The 21367-nt window shown below is 46.6% G+C and overlaps 1 protein-coding gene across 1 annotated transcript in view; it reads right to left on the bottom strand.

Moving 5' to 3' along the window:
- LOC140394025 (uncharacterized) overlaps window positions 1-21367 on the bottom strand; it is a 654493-nt gene that overhangs the window by 352649 nt on the left and 280477 nt on the right. The window contains exons 21-23 of the mRNA XM_072480809.1: window positions 18701-18870; window positions 3879-4038; window positions 3094-3173 (exon numbers count right to left, since the gene is read on the bottom strand). Of these exons, the coding sequence (XP_072336910.1) occupies window positions 3094-3173; window positions 3879-4038; window positions 18701-18870 (410 nt within the window). The remainder of the gene's footprint in view (window positions 1-3093; window positions 3174-3878; window positions 4039-18700; window positions 18871-21367) is intronic.

The following is a 21367-nucleotide window of genomic DNA, read 5'->3' as shown; positions in this document are numbered from 1 at the left end:
CACATGGCTGGGGGTGCACAAAATGGCGGTGCCCATCCATCTAACGTGGCGTCCGTGGGACAGGATGGCGGCGCCTGGGACCCGCACGTGGCCCTGGAGTAGGAAGATGGCGGCGGAGAGGTTTGTGGTGGCAGTCCGCATTCGCCGCCGGAGACCGCGCGGGCCTGACATACCACCACGAAATGGCCCTTTTTACCGCATCCCTTGCAGGTGGATGCGTGGGCCGGGCAGCGCTGGCAGGGGTGTTTGGCCTGCCCGCAAAAGTAGCAGCGGGGCCCCCCAGGGTTGCCAGGCCGCCTTACAGCACAAGCATGTGGGGGGGGGATGGGGAATGTCTTGGGGTCGGCTGCGGAGGGGTTCCACGCTGCCCAGGGGGCTGCCGCGCGGTCGGGAACGTAAGCACGGGCATTTCTGGAGGCCACGTCCAGGGTGCAGGCAGGGGCCGGTTCCTCCTTGAGGCCTAGGGTGTCTTTTTCCAGCAATCGCTGGCGGATCCAGGAGGACAGCATACCTGCCATGAAAGTATCCCGGATCAAGAATTCTGTGAGGTCGCTCGCCGAAACCTGTGGGCAGCTGCAGTTTCTCCCCAACACCAGGAGTGCACGGTAGAATTCTTCCAGCGATTCCCCAGGGATTTGTCGCCTCATTGCTAGCAGATATCAGGCGTAGACCTGGTTTACTGGGCAGATATAATGTCCTTTTAGCAGCTCTATTGCCGCACCGAAGTCTTCCGTGTCCTCAATGAGGGTGTAAATTTCCGGGCTCACCCTCGAGTGCAGGACTTGCAATTTCTGTTCTCCCGTGGATGTGTTTTCGGCCGTTCCGAGATATCCTTTAAAACACGCCAGCCAGTGCATGAAGATTGCCGCTGAGTTCGCCGCGTGGAGGCTGAGTTGCAGACACTCCAGCTTGATTCTGAGCTCCATCCTTTTAAATCTAGCTTATTAAATTGATGCGCGATCAATGGCCACTAAAGCGGGGTTGTAGTCCAACTGAAGGCTTTAATAAGCTAGATGTTTCCCCCAGCAGTTCAGGTACAGAATGAAGGCTGCTGGGGCGACATGGACTCTTATACCCCGCCTAGCAGGGCGGAGCTACCATACAGCTTAACCAATAGTAAGCATACAATATCTACCAATGGTGTTCCAGCATTACCAGGTACTGTAATACCTCTACACAGACTACCACACCCCGGCCAATGGGGAGTTTGCATGCACCCCTGGGAGCAGGACTCCAGGAGTCAACGTGGACCAGGGAGCTGAAGTGTTAAGACCTGTTGTATAGTGTTCTGTGCTTGTTACTTAAATGCCTTTTACTTTCATCAATAAACCCCTTTGTTAAGTGCTGGAAGCCTCCAGTGTGTCTCGAGCCACCACAAAGAGAGCAAAGCTGTGCACAGTATTCTAAATGTGGCCTCACTAGTACTTTTATACAGTTGCAGCAACACCTCTTTACTTTTATACTCCAGCCCCCTGGGAGCACTAAGGCGATTTGCATCCTCCAAACTTTATTGTTAGCAGCACATTATACTGTCAACAATTGTCAATACTTCAGGAAAATGTTACTTAGCAAACTGAAGCAATAAAAAGTAGGAATACTTGGGGAAAAAGTAGCCAATATGTTCAATGCATTATAACCATTCACTGCCAAAAAGCTACATTTCAACAGTAACTGAAACACCAGCAGCCTTTGATGTAAGAATTATATTTAAAGCAGACTAGGCCTGTTGGGTTGTCATGTGCTCATTTTACATGGATAATCAGGGGCCCAGACATCACCCAGAGGCTCAAAAATTGAACAAAGCGTAAATAATTTGAATACATAATTTGAAATGTAAAATGCTGACATTCTACGTGATCTAAAGCAGCGAAACCTGATTTTAATAGTCAACCAAAAAAATTAAACATAAACATTTAACCTGACATTTAGCCTGTCCCACTGTTAAATGGGCTGTGGAAGCAAAACCCACGATCGGATGAATCTGAAGCCCAATGGAAAAGCACATTGGGGGGAGTGGAAAATGGGCTGCTCATTTCCGAATGATAACTTTTGCTCCTGCCCAATACCAAATTCACCCCTTCATAGAATCAAAGGAGGAGGCCATTCAGCCCTTCGAGTCTGCTCTGCCATTCAATATGATCATTGCCAATCCTCGATCTCAATGCCATATCCCGCTGTCTCCCCATAATCCTTGATGCCATTAAAATCTAAAAAATTAACTATTTCTTTCTTGAATACACTCAGTGACTTGGCCTCCCCAGCAGTCTGTGGTAGAGAATTCCACAGGTTCACTATCCTTTGAGTGAAGACATTTTTCCTCATCTCAGTTCCAAATGATCTACCACGTATCCTGAGGCTGTGTCCCTGGTTCTCGATTCCCCAACCAGGGGAAACATCCTCCCTGCATCTAGTCTATCCAGCCCTGTTAGAATGTTATACGTTTCAATCAGATCTCCTCTCATCTTTCTCAGCGGAGTACAGGCCCAGTCGAACCAATCTCTCCTCCTAGGACATTCCCACTAATCCCAGTATTAGTCTAGTGAACCTCCGCTGCACTCCCTAGATGGCAAGTATATCCTTTCTTAGGTAGGGAGACCAAAACTGCACAGAATACTCCAGGTGTGATCTCACCAAGGCCCTGTATAACTGCAGTAAGACATCTCTACTCCTGAACTCAAATCCTCTTGCAATGAAGGCCAACATATAACTTGTCTTCATAATTGCTTGCCTGAATGGCAGTTGGGAACCAGTAGTAACAGGGTTTCTAATGGGGGCGGGGAGCATTTTGCACACAGGAAATCAGAGGACTATTCAGGTATATAAAATTCACACAGCTGTACTGCACCCATTTTAAAAACATTTGCAGCTCCCTCTAAAATCACAATGCAATCAAAATTGACACAAAACCTGCAGAAGCAATCAGCAGAGTTTGTAGTGGCTATTACAAATTGATTGATGCTGTCAGGTTGCAGATTCAGATCTCTGAAAGGAGCAATAATAATAAGGCACATTGACACGTCAGGGTAACACAGCTGGCACAAGCGTATTTTAACATGGATAGACATTCTTGTGAGGGTGACTTGCCAACTGTACCTTAATGTAATATAAATCGTTGTCATCGATGAGAACCTCCAGCAGTGCTTTGCGGAAGTGTTTCGTTTTTGTAATCTCGCCTGTAAAATCAAAATCAAGAGCATTAACTGTGCATCCATATGTGTGACACAGTTTAGGGTGCCAACATGACTACAGTTGTATTGTTAAACTTTCCAGAGTATGTTGCTTCTGGGAAAACAAGAATTATTCTTTTGCTGATCCTGGACCTACTGAAGGCTTTATTGTATAGGTGGGGAATAGAATCCAGCCACAATAATGGCAACATTCCCAGAATGAGGTGCACAATAAGCAATAGCTGCCTCCTGTGAGGATATCGTGCAGTATTATGACCTAGCTTTTGTCCAATAAAATTAGAGGGAATATCAATTAATTTCAAAATGGAACTGGACAAATACTTGGCCTAATAACAACAGCTTGCATGTACTTAATGCCTTATTAAAGGCAGTCCCACAAAACAAAAGCAAAATACTGCAGAGGCTCCAAATCTGATCTAAGAAACAGAGAATTTTGCAGATACCCAGCAGTTCTGGCAGCAGAATTAATGATTGTGGTCTGTGACTGACCATCAGCATTCTGATGGAGGATTATTGACCTGAGCCATGAGGAAAATTGGGAGCTCTTGGGGAAGTCTCGGCGAATTCGGCCTTTTGGCCATTCCACGGCAGTCTCACTGTTATGGCATGCTTCTATTAGGCGTGATTACTCATTTCGCCTGAGCAACACTTCAGGTGTTCTGTACATTTGAAGTTCACAACACAGCTCACCATCTATTTTTAACTTTTTCTTTGGATGCGTAATTTTCGCTGAGAGTTTCCTTTTTGAATAGTTCAATTGAAAGTCAATGGCTACGTCCCTGTTAATAACTGAATGTGGAGTTCCCATAAAAAAATGCAGCAGGGCTTCAGTGGGGAACCAGCTATTCTTCTGAAAGACAAAAATGCATTTGTCAGGTTGTCTGCTCTGCAGAGCTGAGCAGTTCTATGTTAAGAGAATATTTGTGACAACAGCTAAAATGCGAGCACAGTGCTCAAATACAGTTGGCATCAGTACATTTGAGTAAATTACTCACGGAAATGTTAAACAATTGCACTATTTTTAATTGTTGCTTATGTTTGGACAGCACATTTACTTTTAAATCCTTTAAAAATTACATACATATATAAATTCAAGCAACACAAACATTTGTGAAATACTAAAAATGTAAGATCGCAGCTGACTAATACATTAATCTTTCCTAAACAAAGACCGTCCGATGATAAACTATCAATTCAGTACCTCAATAATTAGAATTATATGAATTTACTAGCTATGGAGCTCATAGAATCATAGAATTAACAGTGAAGAGGCCATTTGGCCCATTGAGGCTGCACGACCCTTGGAAAGAGCACCCTACCCAAGCCCATGCCTCCACCCTATCCCTGCAACCCAGTAACCCCGCCTAACCTTTTGGACACAAAGGGGCAATTTAGCATGGCCAATCCACCTAACATGCACATCTTTGTGACTGTGGGAGGAAACCGGAGCACCCTGAGGAAATCCACGCAGACACTGGGAGAAAGTGCAAACTCCACACAGACAGTCACCTGAGGCCAGAATTGAACCCAAGTCCCTGGAGCTGTGAGGCAGCAGTGCTAACCACGGTGTTACCTTGCCGCCCCGGATAGAATTGTAAGCCAAAATACAAAGTTCAAGCTTATTCCCATTTTTTACTATCTATCCTTTTGATTAATGTTGAGAATATTCCCATGGAGCTTACTGATGTCAAACGGCCTTTCAATGTCAGAAATGAGAATGTTTCTCAGTTTAGTCCATCTGTAGAGCAAAAGTTTATCTTTTAGCTTATTTTACCAATTTTTTACAGGTTGGGTGAAATGTGTACCATCAGCTCTTTTGTTCAAAAGTCAATGCATCCACAAATGGGGAGGAATTAATACACCGAACAATCATTGCATTCTGAAGATGAATCATATCGGACTCAAAATGTTAACTCTGTTTCTCTCGCCTCAGATGCAGCCAAATCTGTTAAGTATTTTCAACATTTCCTGTTTATATTAGCATGGCATTGAATTGTGTAGACCAGCCCTTAATTTATCTTAAATTTGTTGCTCAATGACTATTAAAAAACCCATGACCTCTGCCATTCAGAAGGACATGGGCAGCAGATACATGGGAACACCACCACCTCCAAGTTCCCCTCTAAGTAACTCACCACCCTGACTTGGAAATATATCATCGTTCCTTCAGTGTCGCTGGGTCAAAGTCCTGGACCTCCCTCCCTAACAGCATTGTGGGTGTACCTACACCACGTGGACTGCAGCGGTTCAAGAAGGCAGCTCTGGGGAGCTGAACTCAGAGCCATTTAGAAAGGGTGCCCCACTCTCTAAGCGAGCTACACCCCTCACCCATGGGAAATGTCACCCCTCACACATATAGACACTACCCCCACCCCCCCGCATGTGACAACACCCTGCTATGGGATCCCTGGGGATCCCCCCTCATCAGCACCTCCCAAGCCCCTTTACAGCATCCCCTCCCTTCCAGGACCTCCTAACCGCCCAGAGGCCCCTATGTACCTGCTCTGCACTCCCCCCACCCTTCAAACCACCTGCACCCTCATTTCATGGGCATAGAACATAGAACAGTACAGCACAGTACAGGCCCTTTCGCCCATGATGTTGTGCCAACCACTTATCCTAATCTAAGATTAACCTAACCTACACCCCTTTAATTTATTGCTGTCCATGTGCCTGTCCACGAGTCGCTTAAATGTCCCTAATGATCTGACTCCACCACCTCTGCTGGCAGTGCATTCCACACACCCACCACTCTCTGTGTAAAGAACCTACCTCTGACATCTCCCCTAAACCTTCTTCCAATCATCTCAAAATTCTGTCCCCTCGTGACAGTCATTTCTGCTCTGGGGAAAAGTCTCAGGCTATCCAATCTATCCATGCCTCTCATCACCTTGTACACCTCTATCAAGTCCTCTCTCTTCCTTCTTCACTCCAGTGAGAAAAGCCAGAGTTCCCTCAACCTTTCTTCAGAAGACATGCCCTACAGTCCAAGCAGCATCCTGGTAAATCTCCTCTGCACCCTCTGCAAAGCATCCACATCCTTCCGATAAAGACGCAACCACAACTGGCCACAATATTCCAAATGTGGTCTAACCATGGTTTTATAAAGCTGCAGCAAAACCTCGTGGCTCTTAAACTCAATCCCCCTGTTAATGAAAGCCAACACGCCATACGCCTTCTTTTTGTTTATAAAGTTAGAGTACCCAATTAATTTTTTCCAATTAAGGGGCAATTTAGCATGGCCAATCCACCTATCTTGCATATCTTTGGGTTGTGGGGGCAAAACCCACGCAAACACGGCACCATACATCTTCTTAACAACCTTATCAACCTGGGTGCCAACTTTGAGGGATCTATGTACGTAGACCCCAAGATCCCTCTGTTCCTCCACTCTTCCAAGAATCCTGCCTTTAACCCTACATTCAGCATTCAAATTCGACCTTCCAAAATGAATCACTTCACATTTATCTAGGTTGAACTTCATCTGCCACTTCTCAGCCCAGCTCCGCATCCTGTCAATGTCCTGTTGTTACCTGCAACAGCCGTCAACACTATCTACAACTCCACCCACCTTCGTGCCGTCGGCAAACTTACTAACCCACCCTTCAACTTCCTCATCCAAGTCATTTATAAAAACCACAAAGAGCAGAGGTCCCAGAACAGATTCCTGCGGGACACCACTGGTCACCGACCGCCAGGCGGAATACTTTCCATCCACTACCACTTGCTGTCTTCTTTCGGCCAGCCAATTTTGTATTCAGACAGCCAAATATCCCTGTATCCCATGCCCCCTAGCTTTCTGAATGAGCCTACCATGGGGAATCTTATCAAATGCCTTGCTGAAATCCATATACACCACATCCACTGCCCGACCTTCATCAATGTGTCTCGTCACATCCTCAAGAATTCAATGAGGCTTGTGATGCATGTCCTGCCCCTCACAATGCCATGCTGACTATCTTTAATCAAACTATGTTTTTCTAAATAATCATAAATCCTATTTCTCAGCATCATTTCCAATATTTTGCTCACCACAGATGTAAGACTGACTGGTCTTTAATTCCCAGGGATTTCCCTATTCCCTTTCTTGAACAGGGGAACAACATTCGCCTCCTCCAATCATCCGGTACTACTCCAGTGGAGAGTGAGGACGCAAAGATCATCGCCAATGGCGCAGCAATCTTCTCCCTCACTTCCCGTAGTAACCTTAGGTATACCCCATCAGACCCAAGGGACTGATCTATCCTGATGCTTTTCAAAATTTCCAGCGCATCCTCCTTCTTAATATGAACCTGTTTGAGTCTATTAACCTGGTTCACGCTGTTCTCATGAGCAACAAGGTCCCTCTCTCTGGTGAATACTGAAGCAAAATATTCATTTTGGGCCTCCCCTATCTCCTCAGACTCTAGGCACAACTTCCTTCCACTATTCCTGATCGGCCCTACTCTCACTCTAATCATCCTTTTATTTCTCACATAAGTGTAGAACGCATTGGGGTTTTCCCTAATGCTTCCTGCCGGGGATTTTTCATGCCCCCTTCTAGCTCTCCTAAGTCCATTTTTGGGTTCCTTCCTTGCTACCTTGTAACCCTCTAGAGCCGCGCCAGACCCTTGCTTCCTCAACCTTCCATAAGCTTCCTTCTTCCTCTTGACTAGAAGCTCCACTTCACTTGTCATCCAAGGCTCCTTCACCTTACCATTCCTTCCTCGTCTCAGTGGGACAAAACTATCCAGCACTCGCAGCAAGTGCTCCTTAAACAAACCCCCATATTACTGTTGTGCATTTCCCCGAGAACAACTGTTCCCACTTTATGCTCCTCAGCTCCTGTCTAACAGCAGTATAATTTCCTCTCCCTCAATTAAATATCTTCCCATACTGTCTGTTCCTATCCCTCTCCATGACTATGGTAAAGGTCAAGGAGTTGCGGTCACTGTCACCGAAATGCTCTCCCACCGAGACATGTGACACCTGGCCTGGTTCGTTGCCAAGCACCAAATCCAATATGGCCTCCCCCCTAGTCGGCCTATCTAGATATTGAGTCAGGAATCCTTCCTGTACACACCTGACAAAATCTGCTCCATCCAAACCATTTGCATTAAGGAGGTTCCAGTCAATATTAGGGAAGTTGAAGTTACTTCTGTACCTTTCCAAGAACTGCCGCCCAATCTGGCCCCCCCTCGACCCCTACCCTTGGCAGTGCTACCCTGGCACCTGGGCATCCTTGCATTGCCATCCTGGCACCCAGGCAGTGCTCCTGCTGGCTTGGTAGTGCCATCCAGGCACCTTGGCAGTGCCAGGGTGGCAGTGGCAAGGTGCCAGCTGGGCAATGCCAAGGTGCCCATGTTCCAGGGCGAGGGTCAGGGAGCCCCCCTACACTTATCCTCCTGATCAACTAGGAGTCTCCAATGGCCTGGGAGACCCCCTCGGTGCCATTCCGCCAGGTTCACGTTTGTGTGGACCAGTACTGATCGGCGCTTGGCTTCAGCCTCCCTGGGGAGGCCAGTGGACCCCAGGTGAGTAGGTAACAAGTAGGTTTATGACCTACTTCCAGGAGTGGCATTTAGTCATGCCCATTTGAGGCAAAGGTCCGATTCAGCAAGGTTCAATATGAAATAAAGTGTCTTTACAGAAAGATATAGGTCTTGTGGGACTTTGGTGAATCCTGGGAGATGTGGAGGCTGTTGGGAGGCTCGCTGGAGGCCTCTCCCGGGATTCCCCTGCCGCGTTGTGCTCTCGCTTGAGCGCAACATGGCCGGAGAATCGCACCCATAATTACTGAAGTGTCAGAGGTGCTGAAATGCAGGTCGTAAAAGGCATGGCGGCAGTATCTTGTTATACACCCTACCCGATCTTCCTGTTGTCTGTGGCGGGTTGCTTTGTAAATGGACAACCTTACTGTTGCCAGAGTGCCACCAAGTACCTCGAGGAGTGGTCTCCTGTGTCTGGATTTTACTTTCAGGCTTTTGCTCCATGAGCTACATCAATAAATATATGCATAATTTTTCAGGTGCCCAGGGTTTTCACTGAGAGGATTGTGACAGAAAATAAAGCAATTTGACTAAAATTTAGTCTGATCCTAACATTTATTTGCTGTTAGGATGCAGTTGGGAATACAACATTGTTCACTCACTAAAATCACATCCCAGCTAAACTCAATAAATAGTTTAGATGATTAACCAGTTGGTTGGCAAGGATTTCAATGAGGAGGGGCCAAGCCATATGATTTAAATATAAACATGCTGCAATACATATGAGATCTGTACCTAAGTTGCAACTTTTTAATTGTAGCAATTATTTATTTAAGTGCTGCCTGGCTCCAGTTAGTGTTTCAAAGAAAATTATTAGACAGCCAATTTGAAATTAAGTCTATTGGGAACCTTTAAAGAAGAAAGAGGCAGTATGTAGTCTTAGATTTGTTGCTGCTTTTGACACATGTAGGGAAATGATCAAAATAGAGCTTGGAATTCTACCAGGCCTTTGGGGGTGGGCATGGAGGCAGGAAGATTGTAAGGGCCCTTCTTGTTTATATCCTGCCTGTTTGCTTAGTTTCCCTTTCTTCTATTTTTGCTGTTACAATTTTGCTTCATGGGTAATTAATGGACGTGTCTTTAAGGCAAGTGGCTTGTGCATCTAATTCAAGCAGAGGATTTCAGCAGCAGGAGAGATCACTGCACTGATTCAAACTGAAGTTGTAGACTGACCAGCACCAATGACAGAGATTGGCTTGGACTTGGTTTGATTAGTTTGGCTGGGCAAATTAATTGGTCCAAAAGGTTGTGCTCTGCCCAGTAACAGGTGGCAATTGGATCTGATCCCACTGGAATGTTTTCAGAGTCACAAGGTTCCATGTTGGCTTCACTTTTGATTATGCAGCCTGAATGGAGGGGTGTAACTAACTCTCTACAAAAAAGATTTAACTAAACCTCTACAGAAGGCCACTGTGAGGGCTGGCTCTTTCTCCAGAAAATCTGGGTGTCATTCTCTTGAGACTGCAAAGGCCTGAAGTGAAATCACAAGCTGAAAGCAAGGTTCAATGTGAAATAAAGTGACTTTACAGAAAGATATAGACCTGAATGTGAACCTCGAGCTGAAGGCCCAGTTTGGTAAGAAACAAACCTTCCTTCCATAAAGACTGCTGCCTGCAAGTATTGTCATGGGGGTGTCCCTTTAAGAAATGTTTTTGTCTAATCACATGGCTTCCGTGATGGCACTGAGTGGGTGGAGCTGAGCTGTGGCTCTGGGAGTTGGTTTTACTTTCGCTTTGGGTTTGGAGCCGGTTTGTGGCTCTGAGATTTTACTTTCGTTTTCACATTTGGCTGCTGTAGACTCAGACAGAGAAGTATTTTGGCCTGTCTCTCTATTTTCAATTTTAAAGAGTTATTCCAACGAAGAAACCCAATTATTATAGTTACCTACTGTTTTGGTAAAAAGGGGTTTTTGGTTTATGGGATCTTGTTATTGAATTGCAACAGTTAAGGGGGAATTTATTAAAGGTTACACATAGATTACTGTAGCTGTGTAGGTTCTTTATAATAATTCTTACTGTGTGTGTTTATACAAATGTTCACTGAATTCATCGAAAATTTTTGATTATAAGCGCCTAAGAACTCTGTTAAATAACACCTGAAAGGCAGACTCTTGTGCTCATCGTAACCAAAATCAATAAAGAGTTGCAGGCCAGGTGGATTCCATAATATACTTTGGCGTTGTTAAACCCTGGCCCATAACTATACTGCATTTTCTAGTCTGCTGGGGCCTTGAATGAATGGCTTTGCAAGGAAGATCATTATCAGCTGGGGTCTGAGATTCAACCCCTGCCCTTGCAGCCGACTCCCACTTATACCCTCCACCTCCTAACCCGTCCCACCATCAACAGTGGTTTGGGTCCCTCAGTGATTTGGGGTCTCAGGGTGGTGCAGTACCGGCAAGAGCCACCACCTCCCTGTTGGCGTAGGAAGCGATGAAGAGCTGCCACCTCTGATTGGCAGGCAACTCTAGGAAGGTGAGAATTCCGCCCCCCCCCTCTTCCCTCCAGTGTGCGGGGGCTGGGAGCATTTATGCTGGAGAAGGTCCACCAAGGTCACTTAATGTGGCTGGCCTTCCAGAAAAGAGGTAACTCAGGAATCCTGCCTGCTCTCCAGGTGGTGGACAAATCCCCAAAGTCTATATGAAATCCGCCCATAGACTGCTAAGCTAACAGATGGGCATCAGAGGTTTCTGCAAACTCCAAATGAGTAAATGGAAAAACATTCATCTCAGTACCAGGACATCACTGCAAGAATTTCTCTGGGTAATGTCCTTGGCCTAATCGTCTTCAGCTGCTTCATCAATGGCCTTCTATCCGTAAGATCACAAGTGTACAAATCGGACGGTCTGCATCTGGGTGGGACCGGAACCAATGTTCTCGGGGGTGTGTTTACTAGTGCAGTTGGGGAGGGTTTAAACTAATGTGCCAGGGGGATGGGAACCGATGTAGGAAGTCAGTGGGGACAGAAACAAAAGGCAGGAAGGGAGAGTGTGTAAAGCATGACCAGAGAAAGCAGGGCAGAGAGCAAGGAAGGTCTACATTAAACTGCATTTATTTCAATGCAAGGGGCCTGACGGGCAAAGCGGATGAACTCAGGGCATGGACGGGCACATGGGACTGGGATATTATAGCTATGACTGAAACATGGCTAAGGGAGGGGCAGGACTGGCAGCTCAATGTTCTGGGGTATAGATGCTATAGAAAGGATAGAACAGGAGGTAAGAGAGGAGGGGGGAGTGGCGTTTTTGATTAGGGAGAACATCACGGCAGTACTTAGAGGGGATATATCCGAGGGTTCGCCCACTGAGTCTATATGGGTGGAACTGAAAAATAAGAAGGGAGAGATCACCTTGGTAGGACTGTACTACAGGCCCCCAAATAGTCAGCGGGAAATTGAGGAGCAAATATGTAAGGAGATTACAGATAGCTGCAAGAATAATAGGGTGGTAGTAGTAGGGGACTTTAACTTTCCCAACATTGACTGGGACAGCCATAGCATTAGGGGCTTGGATGGAGGGAAATTTGTTGAGTGTATTCAGGAGGAATTTCTCATTCAGTATGTGGATGGACCGACTAGAGAGGGGGCAAAACTTGACCTCGTCTTGGGAAATAAGGAAGGGCAAGTGACAGAAGTGCTAGTGAGGGATCACTTTGGGACAAGTGACCATAACTCCATTAGTTTTAAGATAGCTATGGAGAATGATAGGTCTGGCCCAAGAGTTAAAATTCTTAATTGGGGCAAGGCCAATTTTGATGGTATCAGACAGGAACTTGCAGAGGTAGATTGGGGGAGACTGTTGGCAGGCAAAGGGACGGCTGGTAAATGGGAGGCTTTTAAAAATGTGTTAACCAGGGTGCAGGGTAAGCACATTCCCTTTAGAGTGAAGGGCAAGGCTGGTAGAAGTAGGGAACCCTGGATGACTCGAGATATTGAGACTCTGGTCAAAAAGAAGAAGGAGGCATATGACGTACATAAGCAACTGGGATCAAGTGGATCCCTTGAAGAGTATAGAGATTGTCGAAATAGAGTTAAGAGGGAAATCAGGAGGGCAAAAAGGGGACATGAAATTGCTTTGGCAAATAATGCAAAGGAGAATCCAAAGAGATTCTACAGATACATAAAGGGGAAAAGAGTAACTAGGGACAGAGTAGGGCCTCTTAAGGATCAACAAGGACATCTATGTGCAGAGCCACAAGAGTTGGGTGAGATCCTGAATGAATATTTCTCATCGGTATTCACGGCGGAGAAAGGCATGGATGTTAGGAAACTAAGGGAAATAAATAATGATGTCTTGAGAAGTGTGCATATTACAGAGGAGGAGGTGCTGGAAGTCTTAAAGCGCATCAAGGTAGATAAATCCCCGGGACCTGATTAAATGTATCCCAGGATGTTGTGGGAGGCTAGGGAGGAAATTGCGGGTCCCCTAACAGAGATATTTGAATCATCGGCAGCCACAGGTGAGGTGCCTGAAGATTGGAGAGTGGCGAATGTTGTGCCCTTGTTTAAGAAGGGCAGCAGGGAAAAGCCTGGGAACTACAGACCGGTGAGCCTAACGTCTGTAGTAGGTAAGTTGCTAGAAGGTATTCTGAGAGACAGGATCTACAAGCATTTAGAGAGGCAAGGACTGATTCGGGGCAGTCAGCATGGCTTTGTGCGTGGAAAATCATGTCTCACAAATTTGATTGAGTTTTTTGAGGGGGTGACCAAGAAGGTAGATGAGGGCAGTGCAGTAGACGTTGTCTACATGGACTTTAGCAAAGCCTTTGACAAGGTACCGCATGGTAGGTTGTTGCAGAAGGTTAAAGCTCACGGGATCCAGGGTGAGGTTGCCAATTGGATTCAAAATTGGCTGGACGACAGAAGGCAGAGGGTGGTTGTAGAAGGTTGTTTTTCAAACTGGAGGCCTGTGACCAGTGGTGTGCCTCAGGGATCGGTGCTGGGTCCACTGTTATTTGTGATTTATATTAATGATTTGGATGAGAATTTAGGAGGCATGGTTAGTAAGTTTGCAGATGACACCAAGATTGGTGGCACAGTGGATAGTGAAGAAGGTTATCTAGGATTGCAACGGGATCTTGATCAATTAGGCCAGTGGGCCGACGAATGGCAGGTGGAGTTTAATTTAGATAAATGTGAGGTGATGCATTTTGGCAGATCGAATCAGGCCAGGACCTACTCAGTTAATGGTATGGCGTTGGGGAGAGTTATAGAACAAAGAGATCTAGGAGTACAGGTTCATAGCTCCTTGAAGGTGGAGTCGCAGGTGGACAGGGTGGTGAAGAAGGCATTCGGCATGCTTGGTTTCATTGGTCAGAACATTGAATACAGGAGTTGGGACGTCTTGTTGAAGTTGTACATGACATTGGTACAGCCACACTTGGAATACTGTGTGCAGTTCTGGTCACCCTATTATAGAAAGGATATTATTAAACTGGAAAGAGTGCAGAAAAGGTTTACTAGGATGTTGCCGGGACTTGATGGTTTGAGTTATAAGGAGGGGCTGGATATACTGGGACTTTTTTCCCTGGAGCGTAGGAGGCTTAGGGGTGATCTTATAGAGGTCTATAAAATAATGAGGGGCATAGATAAGGTAGATAGTCAACATCTTTTCCCAAAGGTAGGGGAGTCTAAAACTAGAGGGCATAGGTTTAAGGTGAGAGGGGAGAGATTCAGAAGGGCTCAGAGGGGCAATTTCTTCACTCAGAGGGTAGTGAGTGTCTGGAATGGGCTGCCAGAGGTAGTAGTAGAGGCGGGTACAATTGTGTCTTTTAAAAAGCATTTAGATAGTTACATGGGCAAGATGGGTATAGAGGGTTATGGGCCAAGTGCGGGCAACTGGGACTAGCTTAATGGTAAAAACTGGGCGGCATGGACTGGTTGGGCCGAAGGGCCTGTTTCCATGCTGTAAACTTCTATGATTCTATGATTCTATGTTCATTGATGACTGCACAATGTTCAGCACCATTCTCAATGCCTTAGATATTGAAGACGTCTTTGCTTGCATGCTGCAAGACCTGGACAACATTCAGGCTTGGGCTGATAAGTGTCAAGTAAAATTTGTGTCACACAAGTGCCAGTCAATGTTCATTTACAAGAGTCTAACCACCTCACCTTGACATTTAATGGTTTGTTGAATTCTCACTGTCTCTACCTGGAGGAACAAGGGCATCAGACGCATTGGAACACCATTACCTGCAGCTCAGGCACCTTTGGGTGGCACGGTGGCACAGTGGTGCCTCACAGTGCAAGCGACTCAGGTTCAATTCCGGCCTTGGGTGACTGTCTGTGTGGTGTTTGAACACTCTTCCTGTGTCTACGTGGGTTTCCTCTGGGTGCTCCGGTTTCCTCCCACAGTCTAAAGACGGGCAGTTTAGGTTAATTGGCCATGATCAATCCACGGGGTTATAGAGATAAGGCGGGGGAGTAGGCCTAGGTAGGGTGCTCTTTTGGAGGTTCGGTGCACACTCGATGGGCCAAATGTCCTCCTTCTGCACTGTAGTGATTCTATGGAATTGTACTATCCACTGTTACTAGATAAAAATGGTTTCTCTCAAATAGAGATTTGAGCGTATCTCCATTAAAGGACTGGAGCAGTTCAAAAAGATAGCTCACCAACATCTTCTCGAAGACAATTACGGACAGGCAATACATGCTAGCCTTGTCAGTGATGTCCAAATCCAATGAGTGAATAATAAAAATTGTAGAACCTACGGTGAGCATAAAAGGAACTAAGAGGTACATTTGGCTCGATATAACCTTTTTATTCTCAAGGCCGAAGAGAAAACTACTAAATTGGCTGCAATTCAATAAATAGATAATAAGGAATATTTTCAAGTGAATTCTGCTGGTCTATTCCCTTTGGCAGATTACCATGGCTTTGTAAAGCCACAGTGGATTAATCTTGAGATTCGCTTAATGTCATCTCATCATTTTTAAGACATTTTTTTACTTACTATTGAACTGCGGCTCCATGCTTTGGCAGCCCAAAGTCTATATGCAGAACATGTCTTTTTGCAGTGTCATTGGAAAATAAAAGTAAATACACTCTGGCCACAATTTTGACTGTTCTTTTAGAAAACAGGCAGAAGCCAGTTATGTACGAACATACGAATTAGGAACAGGAGTAGGCCCCTTGAGTCTACTGCGCCATTCAATAATATTGTGGCTTTATGATTGTGGCCTCAACTCCACTTTCCTTCCTGCCCCACCATTTCCTTTCACTCCCTTGTCAATCAACAATCTATCTAACTCAACATTCAATGGCCCAACCTCCACTGCTCTCTGGAGAGTGAGAGTTCCACAGACTCATTACATTGCGAGAGAAAAAAGTTCTCCTCAACTCTGGTCTTAAATGGGAGAACCCTTATTTTTAAATTGTATCCCCTAATTCTATGCCACGATTTTGCACGTGCGTTCACCATGAGCACAAATGGCAAGATGGGTGCAAACATCACAAGGTTCAGAAAACGAGAATCACATTTTCTGATTTTCCCCAACCCTCGCTGGTGATGTATCGAGGGTCCCGCCCATGTCAATAAATTATTTCATTAAGGGGCTTCCCCACCATATGTTCCCACGCCGTTAGGAATTTCCCCCACGCCGGCGTGACTTCATATCGGTGATGTTTGCAACTGCTTTTGCAACACGTGAACCAGGCAAAGGGAGCCCGTCGGGGGGCGGAGGGCACAGATAAGCATTGCCCCTGGAGGGGGGGGGGGGGTGGCGTACAGGTAAGCATCGCCCCTGGGGAAGGGGGGGGGGGCAGGGGGCACAGGTATGCATTGGCCCTGGGGGCGGAGGGCGGGGGGAAGGAGGGACATACTCGGGCGGTATCCTAGCACTATCCCCTGGTACCCTGGCACTGCCCGAGGGCCCCTCTGGGGTAGTTGTCGTCATCCACTGGGGGTGGAGGGGGGGGCGGGGGGGGGGAGGTGGATGTATTTTTTAAATCGCAGTTCAGGGCGTCCCTTTTAACCAGCGTTGCCGGCTCTATTAGACCCTGCCCATCAGCGTGATAAATTGAATTTCACTTCATAACTAAAACTCTCCAGCCCAGGCAACATCCTGGTAAATTTCCTCTGCACGCTTTCCAGTGCTATCACATCCCTCCCATAATGTGGATTCTAGAACTGCCCACAATACTCTAGCTGTGGCCTAAACAATGTTTTATACAGTTCCAATATAATCTCCCTGCTCTTAAACTCTATGCCTTGGCTAATAAAGGCAAGTATACCTATATGCCTTCTTAGCCACTGTATCTATCTGCCCTGATACCTTAAGGGATCGATGTACCTGCACACCAAGGTCCCGCTACCCTGGGTGCTTCCCAAGTTCCTGCCGTTTATCATATATTCTCTTGCCTTTTTGACCTGCCCAAGTGCATCACCTCACACTTATAGAATCATTGAGTTATAGAGTCATAGAATCTCTACAGTGCAGAAGGAGGCCATTCGATCCATCAAGTCTGCACCGATCCTCTGAAAGAGCACCCTACCTAGGCCCACTCCCCCACTCTATCCCCGTATCCTCACCCAACCTTTTGGACACTAGGGTGCAATTTAGCACGGCCAATCTACCTAACCTGCATATCTTTGGACTGTGGGAGGAAACTGGAGCACCCGGAGGAAACCCACGCAGAGACAAGGAGAATGTGCAGACTCCACACAGACAGTCACCCGAGGCAGGAATTGAACCCGGGTCCCTGGCGCTGTGAAGCCGCGATGCTAACCCACTGTGCCATCTTATAAATCTACGCCTGTGCGATACTCGTCCCATGACATTACCACTATGCTGCAGTCTCTCCATAAATGATGGAAATGAATTATCTGGATTAAATTCCATTTGCTACTGATTGGCCCATCTGCCCAGCCCGACTATATCATCCTAAAATCTAAGGCTATCCTCGTCACTATTTACCATCCCACCAATTTTCTTATCATCCGCGAATTTACTGATCAACCCCCCCACATACATGTCTAAATCATTTATATAAACCACAAACAAGAGCCCCAACAGTGATACCTGCAGGACCCCACTGGAGATAGACTTCCAGTCGGAAACACACCCCTTGACCATCACCTGCCACTCATCCATTCTGGATCCAATTTGCCAAATTTCCTTGGATCCCATGGGCTCTCACCTTCGCTGCCAGTCTCCTATGTGGGACCTTATCAAAAGACTTACTGAAGTCCAAGTAGACTACACCACATGCATTTCCCTCATCTACACCCCTGGTCACCTCTTCAAAAAATTCATTTAAGTTGGTCAGATATGACATGAGCTTGTTGTAAGTAGAATTGGCTGCTGTACTTCCTACAGTACAATAGCAACCACACTTTTCAAAAGTACGTCATTGGTTGTCAAGCATTTTGAGGTGTCCGGTGGCCATGAAAAATGCTACATAAATGACTGCCTTTTTAAAAAATTAGTTACCAGAAATTCTCCCCACTTGACCCTCCTATCGCTGGTTTACTCTCCCACCCGCCAGCCAGGGATGAGAGACTGTAGCATTTGATTTTAATGAAGCCCTATTATTATGGTCACCTGGACCGCCAGGCCACTGGCTTTGCTGGGTTTTTGACCGATGCCTGGACCCCTCTCCACATCTCCTGGTACCGTTCTGTCAGGTAGGGAAATTATATAGAATCTGAATGGATATCAGGACAGAATTTGTGTGTTGCCAAGTTTACAGCAAAATGTTGTTCTTGAAACATTCAATCATGCTTAAAATCATTAAACTGGGCTCATTTAAATTCTTTGGACACCTCGTATCGTTAGAATTAATCATGGAAAGCCTAGTAGAAATACCTGTGGTGTTTCCAAGACAGCGAGTGAATGGGGCACTTACTGTAGTGACTGACATGGTGAGGCACGCATTGTTTAAATGTAATTACCTTCAATGCAGCCACACAGTTAATGTTGGGCCTAAAGTTCTTTGAGTCCGCCTAATCCTTATTTTCGCCCTGTACAGGAAGGAAAGGGTACCTGTGTAATATAAGAGTATGCTGCCTCCAGCAGATACTGTTGTAGTCCTTTGTCTCGCTTTATTAGCATAACAGATGCTTCAGCGGGGCCTGAGAGTAGAAATGTAGGACCAGAGCTTCCCGAGGGATATGACATTTCGGAACAAATCTGCCATCCAATTTGTCTGGAGACTGAAAAGGGAAACAAAATGTCATTTTTTAAATAGTGTGTAGGCATGAGACATAAAAGCTGGGAACAGTTCATTACCAGGGCATCATCTCCATAAGGCTCACCAAATGTATGCGCCAGCAAGGGTAATGTTATCGAAGGGAATGTTTTAGGCATTTTTGTCACGCAAGGGGAGGCTGTGAATATTCATCACTTGCCAGAAATCACACATAGTAAAGTGAAGGTCCAGTAAACACATTCAACACGTGCAGCACATTAGTAAATGAAGGAATTAAACCAAGTAATTCAGTTCACTAATGACCCAATTACACGGTACTGGTGCTGCAGACAGCAGCCCTGATGTTAGCAGCAGTGTTTGTAAATACCTTACTGTCTCTACAACTGCCAGAAGCACCTCAAGAGGTCATTTTTCTAGCTTTTCCAGAGATTAGAGCATTGGCAGCATAAATTTAAGCCCTATTCACTAGATACCAGTGTCCTGGACTGACCGTTTGTCAGACAATAATGTTTCCGCATTGATCACCCTTCCCTAACCATTGCAAGCTTTGTGTGGCTCTTTCTCTGGACCTGTAAGTACGCAGAACACTGGCAGAGTAGAACCTTAGAGCTCCAAATACATACAGATTAAAACAAAATGAAATCTACTGTCCAATCCACTGGAAAATGCTTGCTTGGTTCTACGCTTACTTATCCAATCGTAGCCACTGCATCACCAATTATGACCTTTTTTCATGACCCACACATCATGACCCCCAGTGTTGCCCAAGGGCCTTCATTTTGTTCATCTGTATGAGGCAGGCTCCTTATCTACTTTTTACGCACATTCATGTCTACTTTATCCCAAATGGATATCTGACCTCTTCCAAAGAGCACCTTATTTCTCCAAAAGGGGCACCTGTTCCCTCCAAAAGGTGTTCCTTACCTCTTCAAACAACTCCAGCCGCTTTAAACCTCTTCCTCAAATGTCTAATATCCCACGAGTCGTGCTTTGGGCATCCCACAAACAGGAATTGGATGCATTTGAGCAGCTGCCTCCATTAACCTTGGATCTGCAAAGTACAACCCGCCCTTCGCCGCACCTCCCATTTCTTACTCCCCCATGCCACACCACCTCGTGAAAATGAAAATAAATGGTGGGTTCCAGCTTCAGGGAAAGGAATCTGGAATCAGGGGCGCGGTTCTCCGACCCCCCACCGGGTCGGAGAGTCGCCGGGGGCTTGCATGAATCCCGCCCCAGCCGCGTCCCGAATTCTCCGCCACCAGAGATTCGGCGTGGGGGGAAATCGCGCCGCGCCGGTCAGCGGGCCCACCCCCGGCGATTCTCCGGCCCGCAATGGGCCGAAGTCCCGCCGCTGTCAACCCTATCCCGCCGGCGTGGATTAAACCTCCTTTTGAACGGCGGGACAAGGCGGCACGGGCAGGCTCCGGGGTCCTGGGGGGGGGTGGGGGGCCGCGGGGCGATCTGGACCCGGGGGGTGCCCCCACGGTGGCCTGGCCCTCGATCGGGGCCCACCGATCCGCGGGCGGGCCTGTGCCGTGGGGGCATTCTTTTTCTTCCGCCTTCGCCATGGTCTTCACTATGGTGGAGGCGGAAGAGAACCCCTCCCCTGCGCCTGCGCGGGGATGACGTCAGCAGTCGCTGACGCTCCCGCGAATGCGTCGCCCGGCAAAGACCTTTCGGCGCCGGCTGGCGTAGTGCCAAAGGCCTTTCCCGCCAGCCGGCGGAGCGGAAACCACTCCGGTGCGGGCCTAGCCCCTCAAGGTGAGGGCTTGGCCCCTAAGGGTGCGGAGACTTCCGCACCTTTGGGGCGGTCAGACGCTGGAGTGGTTCCCGCCACTCCATTACGCCGGGTAGGGGAGAATCACGCCCCAGAGTTCAGTGCCATCCATCTCCATGAAAATTCAGACCCAAGCTTTTCCCCTCTGCCATCCTGCCACAGACCTCTGTTATCAAGCTGCTCATCTGACATCCAATATCGAATTAGTAATTGTATATTAATTGTATTCAGGTGGTGCGCATTATCTGGGGCTTCACTTGTGCCCCTGTAAATGATCACAGATGAAAATTGTGGTTGTTGAGATAGATTAACACTGGTAAAGTATAACTCTACAAATAAATGCTTATAAAAGTCTGTAAAGATTGGTTCCAGTTCTATCCTTCATCAACTGAAAGATGATTACCAAGAGCATCTGCACAGTCAGAACAGGAATCTGAGCAGCCTGTCTCGACATCGTTACTGAAATCACTGCGGTTACACCATGTAGGAGTGGAAAGAAGAGAAAGATAAATTCTTTATAGTTGCACAAGGGTATGCACACAGTTGTATGAGATAATGTTGAATTGAGAAATTAATGTTAACACTTTACACCACGTTTCCATTTTGTCCAGTCTTGAATGCTATGTGGAAAGCTGATGTCTAGCTCGTTTGATGCGAAGTGGGAAGGCATGAATTGATGGGGACGAATGGGTGGATATGCAAGGGGCGATTGTCTGTCGGA

Source organism: Scyliorhinus torazame, chromosome 17 (assembly GCF_047496885.1).
Source record: "Scyliorhinus torazame isolate Kashiwa2021f chromosome 17, sScyTor2.1, whole genome shotgun sequence".
In the NCBI taxonomy this organism is placed as follows: domain Eukaryota; kingdom Metazoa; phylum Chordata; class Chondrichthyes; order Carcharhiniformes; family Scyliorhinidae; genus Scyliorhinus; species Scyliorhinus torazame.
Note: the sequence above shows the minus strand (reverse complement) of the source record. Positions and strands in the feature narration are given on the sequence as shown.